At 34.2% G+C, this 18,615-nt stretch overlaps 2 protein-coding genes across 10 annotated transcripts in view; one reads left to right on the plus strand and one right to left on the minus strand.

Moving 5' to 3' along the window:
- The window catches only part of ERMARD (ER membrane associated RNA degradation), a 183,086-nt gene that overhangs the window by 69,733 nt on the left and 94,738 nt on the right, over positions 1 to 18,615 (plus strand). The window lies entirely within an intron of this gene.
- The window catches only part of LOC141487907 (PHD finger protein 10-like), a 48,507-nt gene that overhangs the window by 24,517 nt on the left and 5,375 nt on the right, over positions 1 to 18,615 (minus strand). Inside the window, 9 exon segments of the mRNA XM_074187494.1 lie at positions 8 to 22; positions 25 to 40; positions 1,613 to 1,766; positions 2,960 to 3,069; positions 3,747 to 3,896; positions 3,992 to 4,125; positions 5,086 to 5,169; positions 6,579 to 6,709; positions 15,765 to 15,871. Of these exon segments, the coding sequence (XP_074043595.1) occupies positions 8 to 22; positions 25 to 40; positions 1,613 to 1,766; positions 2,960 to 3,069; positions 3,747 to 3,896; positions 3,992 to 4,125; positions 5,086 to 5,169; positions 6,579 to 6,709; positions 15,765 to 15,871 (901 nt within the window).

Raw genomic sequence — 18,615 nt, forward strand, 5'->3', positions numbered from 1 at the left:
GTAGGGCTTTCACCTTCAGAAGATTGCCAGAAGAACTGTCCTAAAATAAAATAGCACAACATTTCTTTGGAAGGAAGATAGGTTTTATTTTGAGTTTTGTATCTTAAATTATAAAAAATGTTTTAAAAAGGATTATTTAATTTAAAAACAGGGTGTCTTCCCATCTTGATGAAGTTTTAAGCTTTAAAATCCATTAAAATAGACTCTTCCCTCCCCCTCCCAAATGGAGACCGAAGAAGTTCAGATGAACTCTGCTATCATTTCTTAAATGATTTAGTAAAAAAAATTTGCTGGAAAACCTAATTTATGATTCTGGTTTTTTTCACTGACTTAGTACAAAATAAATTAGCAAAAGGAACTGAATTATTTCATACATTTACAATCCACTTAATTCTTACTATACATATACTAAACTCTTATTAGAATAGTTTTTGTTACTTTAAAATAACGTACACAGATTTTTACTTTGAATTTAATAACAGATCATCAATAGGACAGAAGAAAGCACACTGGTGATCATGAAGAACTTTCTGAGCTTTTTATAAATTGTAAAATGTAATCTGAAATAAAAGAAATGAGATATATAAATGCTACTCTAATCTTTCCAAGACAGCAATATTATCCAACTTTCATATTTAAATAATAATTAATTTCAAGCAGTACACCTTGGAAATAAATCATTAATATGGGGAAGGACATGAATTCTTTCAGGTCACTAGATTCTCCTGGATTGGCTGATTTATAATCTGTTTATGTCACCTAGTTGAGATATAGTAAAATCAAAGCCATGAACTCAAATTTTTTTAGTCAGAAAACTTTGCCCTATTTTGGTTGCAAAATATACCTCAAACCTTTGCCAAGTGTATGCCTTTGGTCCCGAGGCAAGGACATTAATTACATATACACCTCAGTGGTAAACAACTCAAAGCAAATATCTTAAAGATGAATAGACTCAAGAAGACAGTCTTCATTATTATTTTTTTTTTTAGGTTTTTGCAAGGCAAATGGGGTTAAGTGGCTTGCCCAAGGCCACACAGCTAGGTAATTATTAAGTGTCTGAGACCGGATTTGAACCCAGGTACTCCTGACTCCAAGGCCAGTGCTTTATCCACTATGCCACCTAGCCGCCCCAACAGTCTTCATTATTAACATTATTTTCATTAACATAATTTCAGCAATCTGAAGGTGGTACTACTACTTTGCCTCCAAAAGTGGAGCAATATAGTCTTAATTGAATATTCTCTTTAAATCTTTAAACATGTTGTGATGACGTACTTTTTAAATGCTTTTAAAAATGAGATCTAATAAAGTTGAAAACTTTTTCAGCAGCTTTAGTGAATGTCTTGTTTATCATTTTACAAATCATTAAAAAAAAAACACTAACAAGAAAAGGTCTATGATTCAAAATTTAATAAAGGTGCATATAGTTTGTGTGTATATACATATTTGTCAAACTTTTTCCAAATCTACATAACCTCCCTTTATTCAAAACTGAAAAAATACTAATAATGACAATATTAAGCAATAAAAATAATTTTTGTATAAAGCAATTATCAAACTTCAAGAAGGGAAAAGCATTAATCCATCAAATAATATTAATATTCCATCTTACCGAAGTGCCTTTGTTTTTTCGTTTTTCATCACCTCGACCATCTTCTGCATCATCTGAGTCTCCATCACTGTCTAAAGCAGGCAGCTCAGGATCCAGGGGTGGTTCATAGAGTGCTGTGTTTAATGGCAAATAACGTAGTTCATCTGGTGAGTACCTAAAATTAAGTGACAATTCTTCTCAGTATTTAGTTTGCCGTGACATATTCATGGAATATCTTTAATTCAAAGCTTAAAAAAATTATTTGCAGGATCATAGGATTTAGAAACTGAACAGGATCTTGAATCATCTCAACCAACTCCCACATTTTACAGAGAAACAAACTAAGGATATTGTCATTTATTTGTCCTGACTGAAAGATGCTAAATGGCAGAGCTAGTTTGATTGGACTCCAATGAGACCACCTTCAGTGCTTCTTCTATTGCCTTCAAACAACTCAAAATGGTTTTAAAGAGAAAATCTTAACATTTTGTTCACTGGATAATACAAACCATACATTATATGTTACTATGACACTATGGGAGGGGAATAGAGAGGGGATCAGAATGAAAGTGGCATGCTCTGCAGAGTGTGGATTTCAATAACATATTAAATCTTTCTAAGCCTGATAATTCACCTCCAGATAAATTTAGTACTCTCTATCACAATCCCTTTCATCTAAATTAGGAGTTGGCAAGACCTAGTTCTTCTGGTATCAGTTACTAGCCCTCCTCTTGATTCACTGGTGGAAGTATTTTGCCCAAAGTTCAAATTCCCCACAATATAAAGCCTGCCAAAAGGAAAGGGGGTAGGCTAGCTTATCCCTTTTAAAAAAGTTGTTGACCTGGCTGAATTAAAGATTATTGTGTACTGGTGGGTGGGTGTGGGTGGTTCAATTCAATTCAAAGAGTTCTAGAATAAGGGAGAAAAAACTGGAATAATGTGGAGAGTCTGGAACAGAAAAAAAAATTACCTTAACCTTGCATTGTTAAAGAGAATTTTTTTTTTTTATCAAGTTAAGAGAAACTAAATAAACTCAGTGCACTTGGGGGATTGGTAGAGGAGGCCAGAGTCAGACATGGTGTGCCTAAGGTTTCTACTTTCTCCATGCTCCAAGGAAAAGAAGAAAAGTAGAGCTGTATATTGGAAAGTCAGCAGAGGAGAGAACTAGCTTACAGTGTACCCTATAGACAAGGTTCAAATACATTTTGAACTAAATAACCCTTCCCTAAAATTGACTTAAGGAAACCTGAGCCCCTTAATCTGACATTTGATGCAGACAGACTTTTGGATAGTTTTACAGTTAAAACTAGCTCAGTTCAAAAGTCAGTCAATAGCTAATTCTAACAAAAAAGTAAAAATTCTAAATACCTTTTGTAATATTCCTGGAACTGTCCTGGGATAAGGGCCACTGGATACGAACTAACCTTTGTTCGTTCTGTAGGCAATACTTTGTATTTTCCTTGAGGCACCTGTATAACCTGCATTGAGTTTAATTAGAGAAAATAGTTTTAAATAAATAAATATATGTTAATATCACTTTCATATATAGTACATAACATATATATAGTTAAATGTTATATGTAGTTATGCATAACTATATATGAATTGTGTGATACAGCAAGTAAAGACAAAGTTCAAGAGCCCGTTTTCAAGGAATTTATATTCTGCTATATAGTTAATAGTAGTAGCTAACATCCTAGATTTTCAGTACATTTTTCTATTCCATTTAATTGATTTTTTTATTCTTGCTTCTTTTCTTGCAATTATCACTATGTAATTTTATTTGTTTAAAGTTTTATTAGGAAAAGGGACAGGTATACCACCTCATTCTATTACTGGAAGCAAGTGGGGCTTGAATCATAACTATTATCAGACATTCATTAGGCAAAGGCAGGAAAAGTAGAGAAAATTGGTACCTCTAATGTAATAGCTATTTATATTAACTGATCAATTTAAACTATCGTACATGTGTGTCTGTACATCAAAATAGGCTTATTGGAAGCAAGTAGGGCTTGAATCATAACTGTTATCAGAAATTCATTAGGCAAAGGCAGGAAAAGTAGAGAAAATTGGGACCTCTACTATATTAATTATTATATTAATTGATCTCTACTATTAGCTATTTATATTAATTGACCAATTTAAACTATCCTACATGTGTCTGTAAATCAAAATAGGCTCTTCTTTCTTCCATCCGTTCTCGGTTTAAATTGCTGTTAAATTCGGCAGCTTTCTTGGCAGCTTTCTTAATGTATTCCGGCACTTTACTGGCTTCCACCTTCTGAGTGTTTTGTTGTTGCATTTGCTGAAATAATGGTAAAACTAGAAGTCAAAACAAAACTTGTAAAACCTTACCCTTCCACAGTTAAGAAAAGCAGATTTTAATTAGAGATCACTTACAGAATATTCTTTATAATGATCTGTTATTCGCTGACGTTCTTTTTCTTGAAGAATAACGGAATATTCAGCATGTTTAGCAGGGTATTCTTTTATCATTAGATCAATTACTTCATCACTACGCAATGCTGTTAGACCTATTTTGGATAAAAAAGAATAATAATGCTAAAAGGATATATCACTTTGCTGACAAACACATTTTCCATCTACCTGCAAATATTTAAAAGGTTTCTCAATTTTCAAAACTGTAAATACTCTTGCTAATATTTGCAAGTTAAAAATCAGAAAGTTATAAACTAAAACTAAACAAACAAAATAGTTTATTAAAAAATTAAAACTACTGACAATTTTCCAAAAGTAACAAAGACCTAATTTTTATGCCAGCTCAAATTCGATGCATTAAAACTTATCACCTTTTTTACTTTAACAATTTAAAGCTAGTGTTAAACTGCAGGTCAATTGCACCCAAAATACCAGAGTCCCCAGAACAGTCTAAAATGTAACTGGAAAACAATTAATAAAATAAGAATAAGAATAATACACGTAAGTAACATTAATGTGTGGTTTCCTAAGTCAATATTCAGCAACAGTGATCCTTAGATATGTTTATTGACCCCATTTTTATTTGAATTTAACACCACTAGCATAAAAAGTTAACTCCCTCTACCTATAACAAAAAGATCACAACTCTCTTTGCATAGGAGATAGTCTTCATAAATATCAACTGCTGAAAAAAATTTATTTTTTGTGCATGGTCAACCTTCTGGGGATGAATTTCTAAACTGAACCTGATTAGTCCCTCAAAACAATTTAAGAAAATTTTTGTGTATTGTATAATTTATTGTGAAGTTTTTCCTTTAAATTATAAGAGATTTTATTTTAGGATCTAATTTTTTAACCTAGGTTATTAATTTTTGTCAAATATTTTAAAAAGGCAAATATCCAAAGGGAGGAGTCAAGGGAACAAGCATTTACTAGCCACTAAGTATGTGCCAGACTTAGTCAGAACTTACACATATTCTCTCACAACCACTTTGTAAATGCTATTAAATAAGGACTAAATTTAAATAATGACTAAAATTAAAATCTTATATTACCTAAAGTGCATTGAGTCTCTGTGATGACATTTAACTCTCTAAGGTAGAGTTTCTCCTTGTGAGACAAATCTCGTCGCTCTAAATCTCCAGAAAAAAAAAAAACGCTATTAAAAAATTGTGAAATTTTATGTATTTCAAATTAACAAATGCGTAATAAAAACTTCCAAGAAAACCTTTTCAAATAAATGTTTTTAAAAATGATTTTGTATATGATATATTGTCAAGAAACTGTGCCAACAATGAAGTAGAATCACAGAATCTGAAGAGTTTAAAGACCTTTTTAATCCAACCTACACCTGATTGAAAATCCCACTCCCACTTCTACCTGGAGGTCATCCAGTTCACACTCAAGTGAAAGGGACATACTTTTATCTCCCCAAGGCAGCCCATTCTATCTTTCAGTAAGTAATTATTAAGAAATTCTTCCTAACCTAACTGGCCTTTTAGTAACTTCTCTAATCTACTATTCCTAAGTATGCTCTCTGGGATAAAGCCAAACAAGTGATTCCTTCTCTTTATGACAACCCTTTACACATAGAAAGATAGGTATCATGTCCCTCCTATTCTTCTCTTCATTAACTTTAATATCCTCAATTCCTTCAACCATATCTTCAAGACATGATTTCAAGGCTCTTCATCATTCTAGCCAGACATCTCTGGATGCTTTCCCACATGTCAATGATGGTTTTAAGATGGGAATTTGGATACACTCCAGCAGTAGGCCAACCAGGGCAGGATATACACACAGTGGCACTATCAGGCCCAATGGTTCTCAAAGCGGTTTCTCATTAAAGGCAAAAATCAAATTCACTTTTTTGACTGCTCTACCACATTCCTGATTTATAACCTGTCAATTATTTTGTTAAATCGATGTTACTCTATCTACATTCTCCTGACTTACCAGTTTAATAATTGTCAAAACATCCAAGGCATTGGAAAAAAAGCTTAAACCACCCAGTCCAGGAAAACTCCCTGGGAATCTTCCTCTGGAGACCCCTTTTTATTCATATCAGCCCATTAACAGCTATTCTTTGAGCCCAATTAATTGAAATCATAATTAACATTTAAAACAAAAAAATACATATATGATAATCAGTTTAAGAAGGCATAGTGTATAACTGCATGAAATGATAAATTATTTTAGTCTTTTTCCAAGTTAGAGCTATATTATATTGTCAAACTTAATTCCATGCAGGCAGTGGGGAAATAATGGCAAAAATATCTGGTATCAACTACTTGTAATTTTCTTTAATTAATTTTCTTAAATGGATTTTAATTAACATTTTCTCAGAACATACAAACTGATGATGGAGGGACACACTTCAAATGTTCATTGATAGTGGTGATCAGAAACAGCCACTATCAATAAATTTAAAACTTATCATGACTCATCCTCTCATGGATAACCAAATGTTGACGGTATAAAATTTTAAAAAACCTTTATTTGCCATAGATGAGATTTGCTCTCTTAAATAAACTAGGAGCCTAAGTACCTGGATATTTGCGTTTAAAGGAGGTCACACCCAGGTATTCACTGACTTGTTCCTGAAGCATATAGTATTCTCCTGTTTCGTCAGGTGGCCATTTGTATTCTATGAGATTTTCTGCTGGAAAGTAGCTAAAACTAAGCAGAAATATGTTAAATAAAAAAAATTAGGTTTAAATAACCAACTTTTTATTACTTTTGTGAGTAAACTTTTGAAAACATTACTATTAACAAACCAAATCTGCTTGACTGTCAATGCATAAGGATAAATGAGAAGGGGAGATAAAGGAAAAGGATAGTGTCTCAAATGTTGGTCTTGAAAACACGGTCACTGTATTGATTTGTACATATACACACACACACAAAAGGAGCCAGATGTTTATTTTTTTTTTTTTTAGCAAAACAGCAAAAATTCCCAGAACAAAATCAAAGCCAGAAAGGACACAGCTCTTACTATGTGCTCAATCATTGACCAATGCTATCTCATTTAAGCCTCCCCAACCATCCCCATCCTTAAGTACAATTATTATCCCCATTTTAAAATTAAGGGACTGGGGTGGCTAGGTGGTACAGTGGATAGAGCACCGGTCCTGGAGTCAGGAGTACCTGAGTTCAAATCCGGCCTCAGACAATTATTACCTAGCTGTGTGGCCTTGGGCAAGCCACTTAACTCCATTGCCTTGCAAAAACTAAAAAAATTAAATTAAATTAAATTAAGGGACTTGTCAGATTAAAAAAAAACCTAGTTAAGTGTACAAGGACAGATTTGAACTTGGGTCTTCCGAACTCTAGGACTAGCACTCTCTCAATTAGCCTCACTGGCCTTTCAGCTCCATTCTACATGTCTGACTTCATAACCAAAGTCAAAACTGATTAAACCCTTATGCAAGCACCTAGTTTTTCCTTCCCCCAATCAGGTGGTCAGGAAATAAGAACTTAGCTATTCATTATGGCATAAAATGGATTGAAAAAATGAAAGCATTATGGTGACGCTGGCTTGCCAAGTCCAGAAGTCAAGGATGGCATAAATTTATCAGTACTAGTCTTATTAGAATGAATCTGGAACAGACAAAAGAATAACAATCTAGTTTTCTAGGTTTATGCCAATTCTATTTTTAGGCCTATTCATTACTAATGGAAAAGAAGTCCAACACTTCACACCTGCCTTTTAGAGCATACAGAGTGACAAAGAAACAGGTTGAGAATGCAGATTCATTTAATAGATTTATTGACTATGTTAACTGTACATAAGTACTATACTAGATTCTGAAGAGTTCAGGTTTCCTGTCTCTAGGTAAACTTTTTATAGAAATGAGATATAATATTAAAAGTGAAATGGCACTTAAAGTGTTTACATGTATACATATAATACATTTATATGTGTATTGTATATATTAAACACAAATACAATATACAATATGTGTTTATGTATGTCTATTAAATTTCTTTGTGTTGTTATACTGTCAATTCATGATTATGTGCATATTATTCACATGTGGTTTTGTATATATAAGCATATGGAGCTGCATCTGACCCTACTTCATTCATATAGGGAACTCCTTGAATGAAAACGACCTTTGCTAATGAAGATTAACAAATCAGTTGTAACTTAAAGTCTTAAAAAGCTTTCCAGGAGGGCTGAGGACCTAAAAGGAATGACTTGCCATGGGTCACACTGCTATAACATATCAAAGGAAAGATATGAACCCATTTCCTGACAAGGAAGATCTTCAATATGTAAAATATTAAAATGTTACATGTGAACACACTAACTTTTTTATATCCAATGACTCTCCATTTAAAGTAGCTAATTTGTGGGGCTATAAATTTATTTGAAAGACCATTGCTCTAAATACTTACTTACTCTTCTTTGGAATTTTCCAAAGTCAGCTCTCACAAACCAAAGAAAATCCTGTACTTTACACTTTGACCAAAAACATAACTACTTAGATTTGACTGTCCATTTATCACTCTTGATTTGAAATGATATTTGAACTTTCCAAAAATTCTAATCTATCATTCAAAGAATAAAGGTTTGTCACCAAACCATTTGTTGTTCAAAAGTATGTGCCATGGACTCTATAGGCCATTTTATACCTTATGAATGAAATAAACTAAACAACAATTAATTGTACAAAATAACTTGTATAATTTGCTCCAGTTCAACAAACTTTTAACATGTATAAACTGTCTTCTGTTGTTTGCTTGGCTATTTATGATGAAAAAAATACAATATCAGGTAAGGTATAATGAGAGGAAAGGGGCAATTCTAAGAACATTTGAAGACAGAAAGAACATTGTCAGCAGATGGGAGTTGGGGTGGGAGGAGTGGAAAATAAAGACAACAGAGGTCAGAGAAAGTTGGACTCTAAAAAAGCATAATGATTTTGACAAGTTGAGATGTGCAGGAAGTAGATTACAGGCATAAGAAAAGTGTTTATAACTGTATGGGAACAGAAGGTAGAATAAGATTTGGATATTTATCAAGGTTAGTGTCAAAAACACCTGGGGCAGCTAGGTGGCATAGTGGATAGAGCACTGGTCCTGAGTCAGAAGTACCTGGGTTCAAATCCAATCTCAGACACTTAATAATTACCTAGCTGTGTGGCCTTGGGCAAGCTACTTAACCCCATTGCCTTGCAAATACTTAAAAAAAAAATCTGGGAAAAAAAGCTAAGTAATTTTTATTCTGATATATAAGATCATGTGAAGCTACTAAAGAACAATATTTTAGAAGCACCAAAATAAAGGTAAAGGAAAATGAGGCAGGAATACATGATAAAGAGACATGATAAGAGCCAATTATAGTGAAGTACATGCAGCAGTCCAGCTGCACTTTCAAATTCAAAAATAACTCCTCAAATCAAATTTTAGAACAGCAGAGCTAACAACATGACACAGAGTGATAAATTTCCAGTATAAAGATACCTTAGGAGAAGCAAGAAAGGTCTGTGACATCTGGGAACTAGTCCAAAAGACAGCAACAGAACCATCAGGGATCTGTGGTAGCACCAGGGGCAGCTTCATCTCTTTCCAACAAGTCAGAAAGAGATTCCAGGGAACCCTTTGCTGGGACTGGGTGAAAGTGGCACTCATTGGTCACTATGGCCCATATGCAGTTTGGGGTTGCAGTTCCAGGTGGATCATAGGGGTTATGGTCGCAGTTCCAGGGCAGAAAAGCATTAGCAGTTGAAGGATAGGAGGAAACCTGGCTACAGTTCCAGACCAAGAGGAATGCTAGTACTTGAGACTACATGGGAGCAGGGATCCTTCCTGAACACAGACTCTGACAGTAGAAATCTGGATCACCCCACTGTAGAAATATCAAAAATTTGTAACCTCCTGGAACTAGCTTTGAAAACAGCAGAACAAAAAGGCCTGAAGTTTGGTATAGCAGCTCTCCGCCACCAGCCCATCTTTAATGAGCAAAGCCCAGCTTTAATATGAAGTTCAAATGAGTAAACAAAACAATAAGCACTTTACCATAAAAATGTACTACCATGGCAAGGAAGACCAAGACATAAATTTAGAGTAAGACAACAACATGAAAATAGCTACATGCAAATCCTCAAAGAAAAATGCTGATTGGACCCAAGTCTAACAAGAACTCCTCTAAAGAAGTTAAAGAAAGACACAGGAGTGGTCGGGGGAAAAAATTGGAGAAAGAAATGAGAATGATTTTTTTCATCATAAATAGCCAAGCAAACAGCAGAAGACGGTTTATACAAATTAAGTTTGTTGAACTGGAACAAATACAGCTTGGTGAAAGAGGCGCGCGCGCATACACACACACACACACACACACACACACACACTCACTCTTGAATAAAATATGCCTTAAAAAGCACAACTGTCCTAATGTCCAAAGAGACATAAAAATACACTGAAAGTACTCCTTATAAAGCAGGATAGGCCAAATAGAAAAAAGTATAAAAATTCACTGACAAAAAAGAACTCCTTAAAAATAGAATTGGTCAAATGGAAAAAGTACAAAAATTCACTGAAGAAAATAATTCTTCAAAAATTAGAACTGGTTGGGGCGGCTAGGTGGCGCAGTAGATAAAGCACTGGCCCTAGAGTCAGGAGTACCTGGGTTCAAATCCGGTCTCAGATACTAAAATAATTACCTAGCTGTGTGGCCTTGGGCAAGCCTTAACCCCATTTGCCTTGCAAAAACTTAAAAAAAAAAAAAAGAATTGGTCAAAGGAAGCTAATGACTCTATGACTCTATAAGGCATAAAGAAAACAATAAAACAAAATGAAAAGAATGAAAAAATAGAGAAATACCTAACTGATAAAACAACTAACCTGGGAACTAGATCCAGGAGAGAGAATTTAAGAGTTCTTTGTAGTTAAGTGGTACAGTAGATACAGCACCAGGCCTGGAAACAAGAGGATCTGAGTTCAAATACAGACTCAGACACATTATTGCTATGTGACCCTGGCTAAGTCACTTAATCCCAATTGCTTTGAGAAAAAAAAAAATACTGGACTACCTGTGAGAGTCATGATAAAAAAAAAAACACTCTAGACTTCATCTTTCAAGAAATTATTAAGGACCACTACCCTGATAGCTTAGATCCAGAGTAATATATAATCCAAAATAGAAAATGAAAAAATTCACTGATTACTAACCTTTAAGAGATCACAAAATGAAAACTCCCAATTACAGCCAAATTCGAGGGTTCTCATGTTATGTAAAAAATATTGCAAGTAGCCAGAAAGGAACAATTCAAATATGGAGGAGCCACTGTGAGGGATCATACAAGATATAGCAGTTTCCACTTTAAAGAAGCAGAGGATTTGGAATATGCTATTTCAGAAGACAAAGGAGTTAAGATTATAGCCAAGAATAAACTACCCAGTGAAACTGAGTTTCTTTCCCGGGGGGGGGGGGGGGGGGGGGGGGGTGGATGGGACGGGACATTTAATGAAATATAATTTCTTGATGAAAAGAGTAGACCTGAATAGAAATTCTGACTTTCAAAGACCCAAGAGAAACATAAATAAACATGAAAGAGTAATCATAAAGAGACTCAAAACTGTTTACACTCCAACATGGGAAGATAATACATGTAATGCCTTAAAGCTATCATTATTAAGGCAATTAAAAGGACTCTTCATAGAGAGGACATGAGTATGAATCAAAGAAGAGAAAGAGAAGGGGGAAATAAATGGGAAAATATTTCTCACTAACAGACAAAAGAAGAGCTTTTACAGTGTAGAGGAAAATAAGGGGTGTGGCAGGCAACGCCTAACCCTCACTCTCATAGGAATTGGTTTAAAAAGGGAAGATCTTGTCCAATAGGTAAATAGGAGGGGAAGGGGTTAAAAGATATTGGGGGCTAGGGGATGGGAAAGTTATAAAATAGAAAATTAAGCAAAATAAAACAGACTTTGAGGAGGGACAAGATAAAGAGAAGGATAAACAGAAAAAATATGGTGGAGGGAAATATAATTATAAATGTAAATGGGATGAGTTCACTCATATAATGAAAGTGGATAGCAAAATGAATTAGGAGACAGAATCCAACAATATGTTACTTAAAAGAGTCAAACTTAAAACATAAAGACACACAGAGTTAAAATAATAAGCTGGACCAGAATCTATTATGCTTAAGTTGAAGTGAAAAAGGCAGGGGTAGCAATCATGATTTCAAACAAAGCAAAAGCAAAAATAGACCTAAGTAAAAGAGATAATCAAGGAAACTATATTTGCTAAATTACCACAAATAATGAAGTTATATTAAAAAAATTATAGCAAGTTTCTCTGATAAACAAATTTCATTTCTCAAATATATAGGGAACTGACTGAGTCAAGGTTATAAAAATAAGTGCAATTCCTCAATAAATTGTAAAGGGGTATAAAGGGACAGTTTTCAGAAGAAGTTGAAGCTATCTATAATCATATGAAAAAATGTTCTAAATTGCTGTTACTTAGAAAAATGAAAATTAAAACAATGCTGAAGTCCCACCTTAAACTTATCAGAAATGATAAATATTGGAGGGGATGAGCAAAAAAAACCCCAAAACAATAAAGCGATGAAGTGGAGTTGTAAATTGATTTGACCATTCTGGAGAACAATTTGGAAACTATGTTTAAATGGTTATAAAACTATGTATACCCTTTGACCTTCTATCACTATTAGAACTGTACACTGAAGAGATCAAAGAATAAGGAAAAGGACCTATATGTACAAATTCATAGCAGTTCTTTTCTGTAGGTACAAAGAGGGGATGCTCACCAATCAGGGAATGGCTAGACAAGTTGTGGCATATCACTGCAATGTAGCATTTCAGTGCTATGAAATGACGAGGGGAATGATTTCAGAAAAAAAATGTTAAAATTTATATGAACTGATGCAAAATGAAGTGAGAAGAACCAAGTGATCACTGTAAACAATAATAGCAATATGCTAATAAATATTTGGCTACTGTGATCAATACAATGATCCAAGACAATTCCAAAGGATTCCGGGTGAAAAAATTGCTATCTACACCTCCAGAGAGAGATTACTGATAAACTGAGTGCAAACTTTAGTACAATATTCTTGCTTTATCTTTTTTTTGTGATATGGTTAATATGCTAATGTTTTACGTAATTTCACACATATAACTCCTATCATCCTGTTTTTTTCTCCATGAATAAGGAAAGGGTAGAAGGGAGGGAATTTAGAACTCAAAATTTAAAAAGGAAAAGAACGTTAAAAGTAAATTTTTAAGAGACCTTGTAATGACCAAGACTAGACTCAGAAGAAAACACAACACTTCCCTCTTCACTGCAGGAAGGGGGAGATGATAGACGTACAACATTTCATGCTGTCAGGAGAGGTCAATAGGTGGTTAGTTTTGCAGAATTATCCTCTTTCTTTTTTTCATATTTTTTACAAAACATCCAAGACTATACAATAAAGATAACATATTTGGAAGTGAACATTATATAAAAATAAAAGACATCAACAAAGCAAAGTTAATAAACAGAAGCTACTCAACAATAATTCAAATAAGAGATAATAAGGACTTGGACTAAAGTGGTAGCTATGAAGGTGGTAAAGAAGGAATGCTATAAAGACCGTGAGAGAGAATTGACAGGATGTGACAACCAGGCAAGGCATGAAATGAAGGTAGGGAAACAAATGCTATAGCATTTGTTCCAGTCCAGAGATAACATAAAAATATTTTGAAAAAAATAATTCTCTCAGGGTGAAATATAATTTTCATTTTTCATGATGGGAATAAATCTGGCATGAATTTTTAAGTGTTAGATGTGTAAACTTAGGACATCATGATAATGTCTTATGAAGACAGAAATTTTGAAGTGTGACTGAATTCTATACCAGTATAAAATCTTGAGCCCCAGTTAATAAACCAGTGAAACTATCTTTCAAAGTCCTTACTCTTTAATCTTTCAGTTCCCACCAGAGCAGTCTCCTTACAGTCTTATTCCTACTCTATAGGTATCAAAGCATTCTGGACCAAGGATCCTGAGACACTTCTGTTCATGTTTACTCACTATTAGAAGGTTGATCTCAATGACCTTTCTAGCTTTCAATCTATGATTCGAAAAATTACTTTGTGGAAAATACTTGCATTTCTTCTTAACTAGACCACATCCCTCATCTTTGGATTCAAGAGGAGCCTATTCTTCTAAGAAACCTTTCCCAATTAAACCTGACTCCACAATAACAATATTCAATCAACAAGCAAGAGACTGTGAAGACAATGGGAATACAAAGACAAAAATGATATAGTTCATGTCCTCAAGAAAGCCTGCTTACTGCTTGGAGGGTGTGGTGAGAATATGCACACATAAGACAGTATAAAATGAATGCAAAATAAATATAATTTGGGAAGAGGGCAGGTAATAACAATTGGGAGAATGAAAAATTTTTTTTGGTCAAAAATATAAGGAAGTATTGGAACTGAACCTTGAATGAAGAGAGGAATTCTAAGAGGTATAAAGAATGTATTCCAGACATGTGCAAATGCAGGTGAGACTGAAGAATATATCAAGGGGAGAAATGAGAAATCAGTCTGAAGAATATGTAGGTCAGACTGTGAAAGATTTCAAATGCCAAAAGGTATTTTGTCATTCAGCTTAGAAACATTAAGGCACCCCTGAAACTTCTTGAGCAAGAAAGGCAGTTACAAGGGCAGGCCTCTGATTTAGAAATATCAGCTTGGTACCTATTAGGAAGATGGACTTGTCAAAGACAAATTCTAGGCAAATGGATCAGTCAATAGGCTGGATAATAATGATAATAATAATAGTAGCAGTAGTAGTAAAGTCCAGGAATACTGGGATCAGCTGTTATGTAATAGACTTCATTTTGACTACTACATGTTAAATAAACTTTCTCAGGGGTTATCACTGATAATCAACTCTTCTAAGGTTGCATTCACGAGTCCAAAACTCAAATCAAGTAAACATAATATATTAATGAAGAATTATGAAAAATTGTGGCTCTGTTTAACTAGAGTGCAATCTCAGGCAAATCGTTTTACTTCTCTCTGTGAGATCCAGGCCAAAATAAAAGAGATGAGAAGGTCCTCCAAACAGAATCACAACTGCAACTTTTTTTGAGCTAGAAAGGCTCAGAGCAATCATCTAGTCTAAGTAGCACCTGACCAAGAACTCCTTTAACGCTCCCTCTTAACAGGTGGTTAGGCAGCCTTTAATGAAGACCTTAAATGAGGGAAAATTCCTACCTTCCAAGGGGGGCCATTCCCCTTTTTGGAAAGGTCTAAATGTTAGAAGATTTTTTTGCCTTACACTAAAGCCTGAATCTATCCTTCTGAAACCTACAGATCCTTTGGTCTAAATTCTTTTACCTTTCAAATGTTTTAAGACCATAATGATGAAATGCATTCACAATTTCTTTCTGAAGAAAAAATGGGACATTAAATTGATTAAAGAAGCCAAAAGATATTTCAAGAGAAAGAACAGGAGAGGAAGAGCAGTATTCAGCTCAATATGGATACTTAATGTTTATTGAATGAAACAGAATATGTGCAAAGGATAGTTAAGAGACCAACCAAACTAAAACCATAAATACAGACTAAGAAATCTGTGAGAAACAGAAACAGAATATTATGATTATTAGCTAACTGACTAATTCAGAGAGACTAAAACAGAAGCATAGGAAAACACAAAACACCATTAAAATATCATTATATAATAAAATGTCAATACCCAAGGTCCTGACTTGAAGTTTCACAACTCCGAGAGCTGTCTCCTGAGCCCATTCGCCTCCTTTTAGATGGCTGGGTGCCATCATTGGAATTTTCTTCAGTATCATCCTATAATTTAAGATTTAAGAAAGGGAAAAGAGTAAACAAAGGACTTTATGACTGAGGGCATTCTAACAGATATTTTCTTTTGTGTTTGATAATTGCCCATCTCTGACTTGAGTTTACCCCCTAACTTTTGAATTCTAATAGTTTCTCAGCATAAAAATCAATAACTGATTTCCTGATTGATGGTTACTGGCTAGCTTAAGAATATGAAAACTGATACATGTTGGATACATATATATTTTATATGTAAGTTATTCCCTTCATAGATTTTCTTCAATGAATGGTACTCTTTGCACAAGTACTTAACATATTATAAAATAGAGGAAACCTGGGTCAGAACAGGACAAAGAAGAATAAACAGGTTTGGGATTTGCAAGCCTAAACCAGATAGAATATGTAGGTCTTTCACTATTACTTCAAAGTTGAAATAATTTTTGATTGTTCTTTTATGTTATTCAAGCCTCTTCCTTCCATTAGGATGCTATATAATCAATCTGTTTAAACATCTCACATATTTATCTGTCTTGTGCAGCATTACAGTCATTAGTTTACATTGTACTTAGCCAGGAGGTTGTAAAGTCCAGGAACACTGGGATCATATTTTATTTGATCTCCCCAACACCTAAAACTGTTCTGGGAATATAGTATAATGCCCCAGGAGCTGGCAATGGATCTAATAAATGTTAAAGTACTTAGCAAATGTCAGTAATTTGAGCCTGTTGAACTGAAAAGCTGAGTGGTAAAATAATTTCCATAAGCATTACCTTCTTGTTCACCAACACCAATAGCAGTATAAAAAAATTCATGGAAAACAAATAATTTTTTGTTAACTAAGAACAACAGGTTCATTCACTACAAACAGGATACTGGGAACTGGAACATTAAGAGGGGCTTTAAGAGTGATGAAGGAAAGAAATCTTCCTTAGGAAGAGCTAGAATAAATCATAAAAACAAATATACATGATATATAAACCTATAAGCAATACACAAATACAATTATGTTTCTAATTGAGTTCATGGTACTAACAGGATATGAGACCAAAAGAAATTAAAAAGAAAATCTCATGTGTTACTTCTAGAGTAGTGTGAAAAATCCAACAGGCAGTTTGTGATACAGAACTCAGTTCCAGAGAAAAGATTGGTAAATCTGAGAGTCATCTCTCTATAGATGATACTTAAACCCACTAGAGCTGATAAAGTCACCAAGAAAAGATTTAAGAATAGAATCCAGAATGGAACTTGGGTGGAAAAAAGGAGGGGAAAGGAGGAGATACTAATGATGGGGATACTAATGATGATTCAGCAAATGGATAGTGATGAAGACAGAATGATCGAATGGGTAGGAGAAATAAGAACAATATGAAAACCCAGAAACAATATACATTAGGAGGCAATGAGTCAATAAAGTCAAGTGACATTGGAAACTTTGGAAAGAGCAGTTTCAGTTAAGCCATGAAGTCAAATTAAAACAAATGGAGAAGTGAGAGGAAAGGAAGCAAAGGCAACAAGTATACAACTTTTTCTAGGAATTTAGCCATTCAAGTTTATTGAATCAAGGAGTGAAATGGTCAGACTTGCCCTATATGGACTGGAGAGGAAGAGTCTTGAGGCAGACAGAACAATTAGGAAGCTGGCTGCTGCAATGGTCCAAGCCAGGGGTAATGAGGACTAGAATAGGATAATACCCATGTAAACTTTCAGAAAGGAAAAGATGAGAAATGTTATTTTTTTGGTAGTAGAACCTACCAGAATTTCCAAGGCTTAGCAACTGATTAGCTATGGAAAGAGTCAAGGATATGTACCAGATTGTGAACCTGATAAATGGAGAGATGCTAATGGCCTTCAGGTGAGCTTGGAAGGACAGATAAAAATGTTCTCTTTTGGACCTACTGAATTTGAGTTTCCCAAGGAGTTTGATGAGTAATAATTATCAAAATGTTTTAAAATAAAGACCTCTGAAAAGTTGTTGATTCTCAATTAGAAAGTTGCTAATTTAAATGTTGTAATTAGTACCAAATTTTAGATACCATATTTTCTTGAAAATCACACAAGGCTGAACTAAAGTATCCTGAGTGAATTTATCTTCATCTGAATCAAAAGGAATGGCCAAAAGAAGAGAAGGCTTTTATCTGTGCTTCAAGCTCAAAAAGCCATCGATTCATTAGTGTAGGCACTTTATTACTGAGGATCATAACCCCCCCTTCATGCCTTAATGTATATCCTGCATGAGCTGCTTGTGCTCATGATAATTAATCAACTAGTGGCCAAACTTCCTGTGTTAAGCCTCTACAAATTTAACTAGGCAGTTTCCTGAATAACACATGCACATACAATTTGTGGTGTGACAAAAGCTTTCTAGATTAGAACAACTTGCCAAGGCTTGTACTTACTATTGTGGCACACTTTTAGAAGAGAGGATCATTGCCACACCACAACATGGTATCAGAAAATAACTTTAATGGAAAGAAATACATAATAATAAACAAGCTGAATAGCAAAAATATATTTTTAAATAACCCTAACTGTAAAGCCCTTCAAAGAAGTCCTATGCCACCTCATCATAATCCTAGGCTCTCAGATGCAATGCCATTAGGATCCAAAGTTTGGCAGAGTCTACAAAGCTGGCAAAGTCTTGGGTAAATCTATTAGAATAATTACATGTCTAAATTTAAAAAGCCATAATGAGATTTGGCCACCAAGAATTTTTTTTTGTCTTAAGGACAATAGGCAGACACCTCCCCAATGAT

This window comes from Macrotis lagotis, chromosome 5 (assembly GCF_037893015.1).
Source record: "Macrotis lagotis isolate mMagLag1 chromosome 5, bilby.v1.9.chrom.fasta, whole genome shotgun sequence".
In the NCBI taxonomy this organism is placed as follows: Eukaryota; Metazoa; Chordata; class Mammalia; order Peramelemorphia; family Peramelidae; genus Macrotis; species Macrotis lagotis.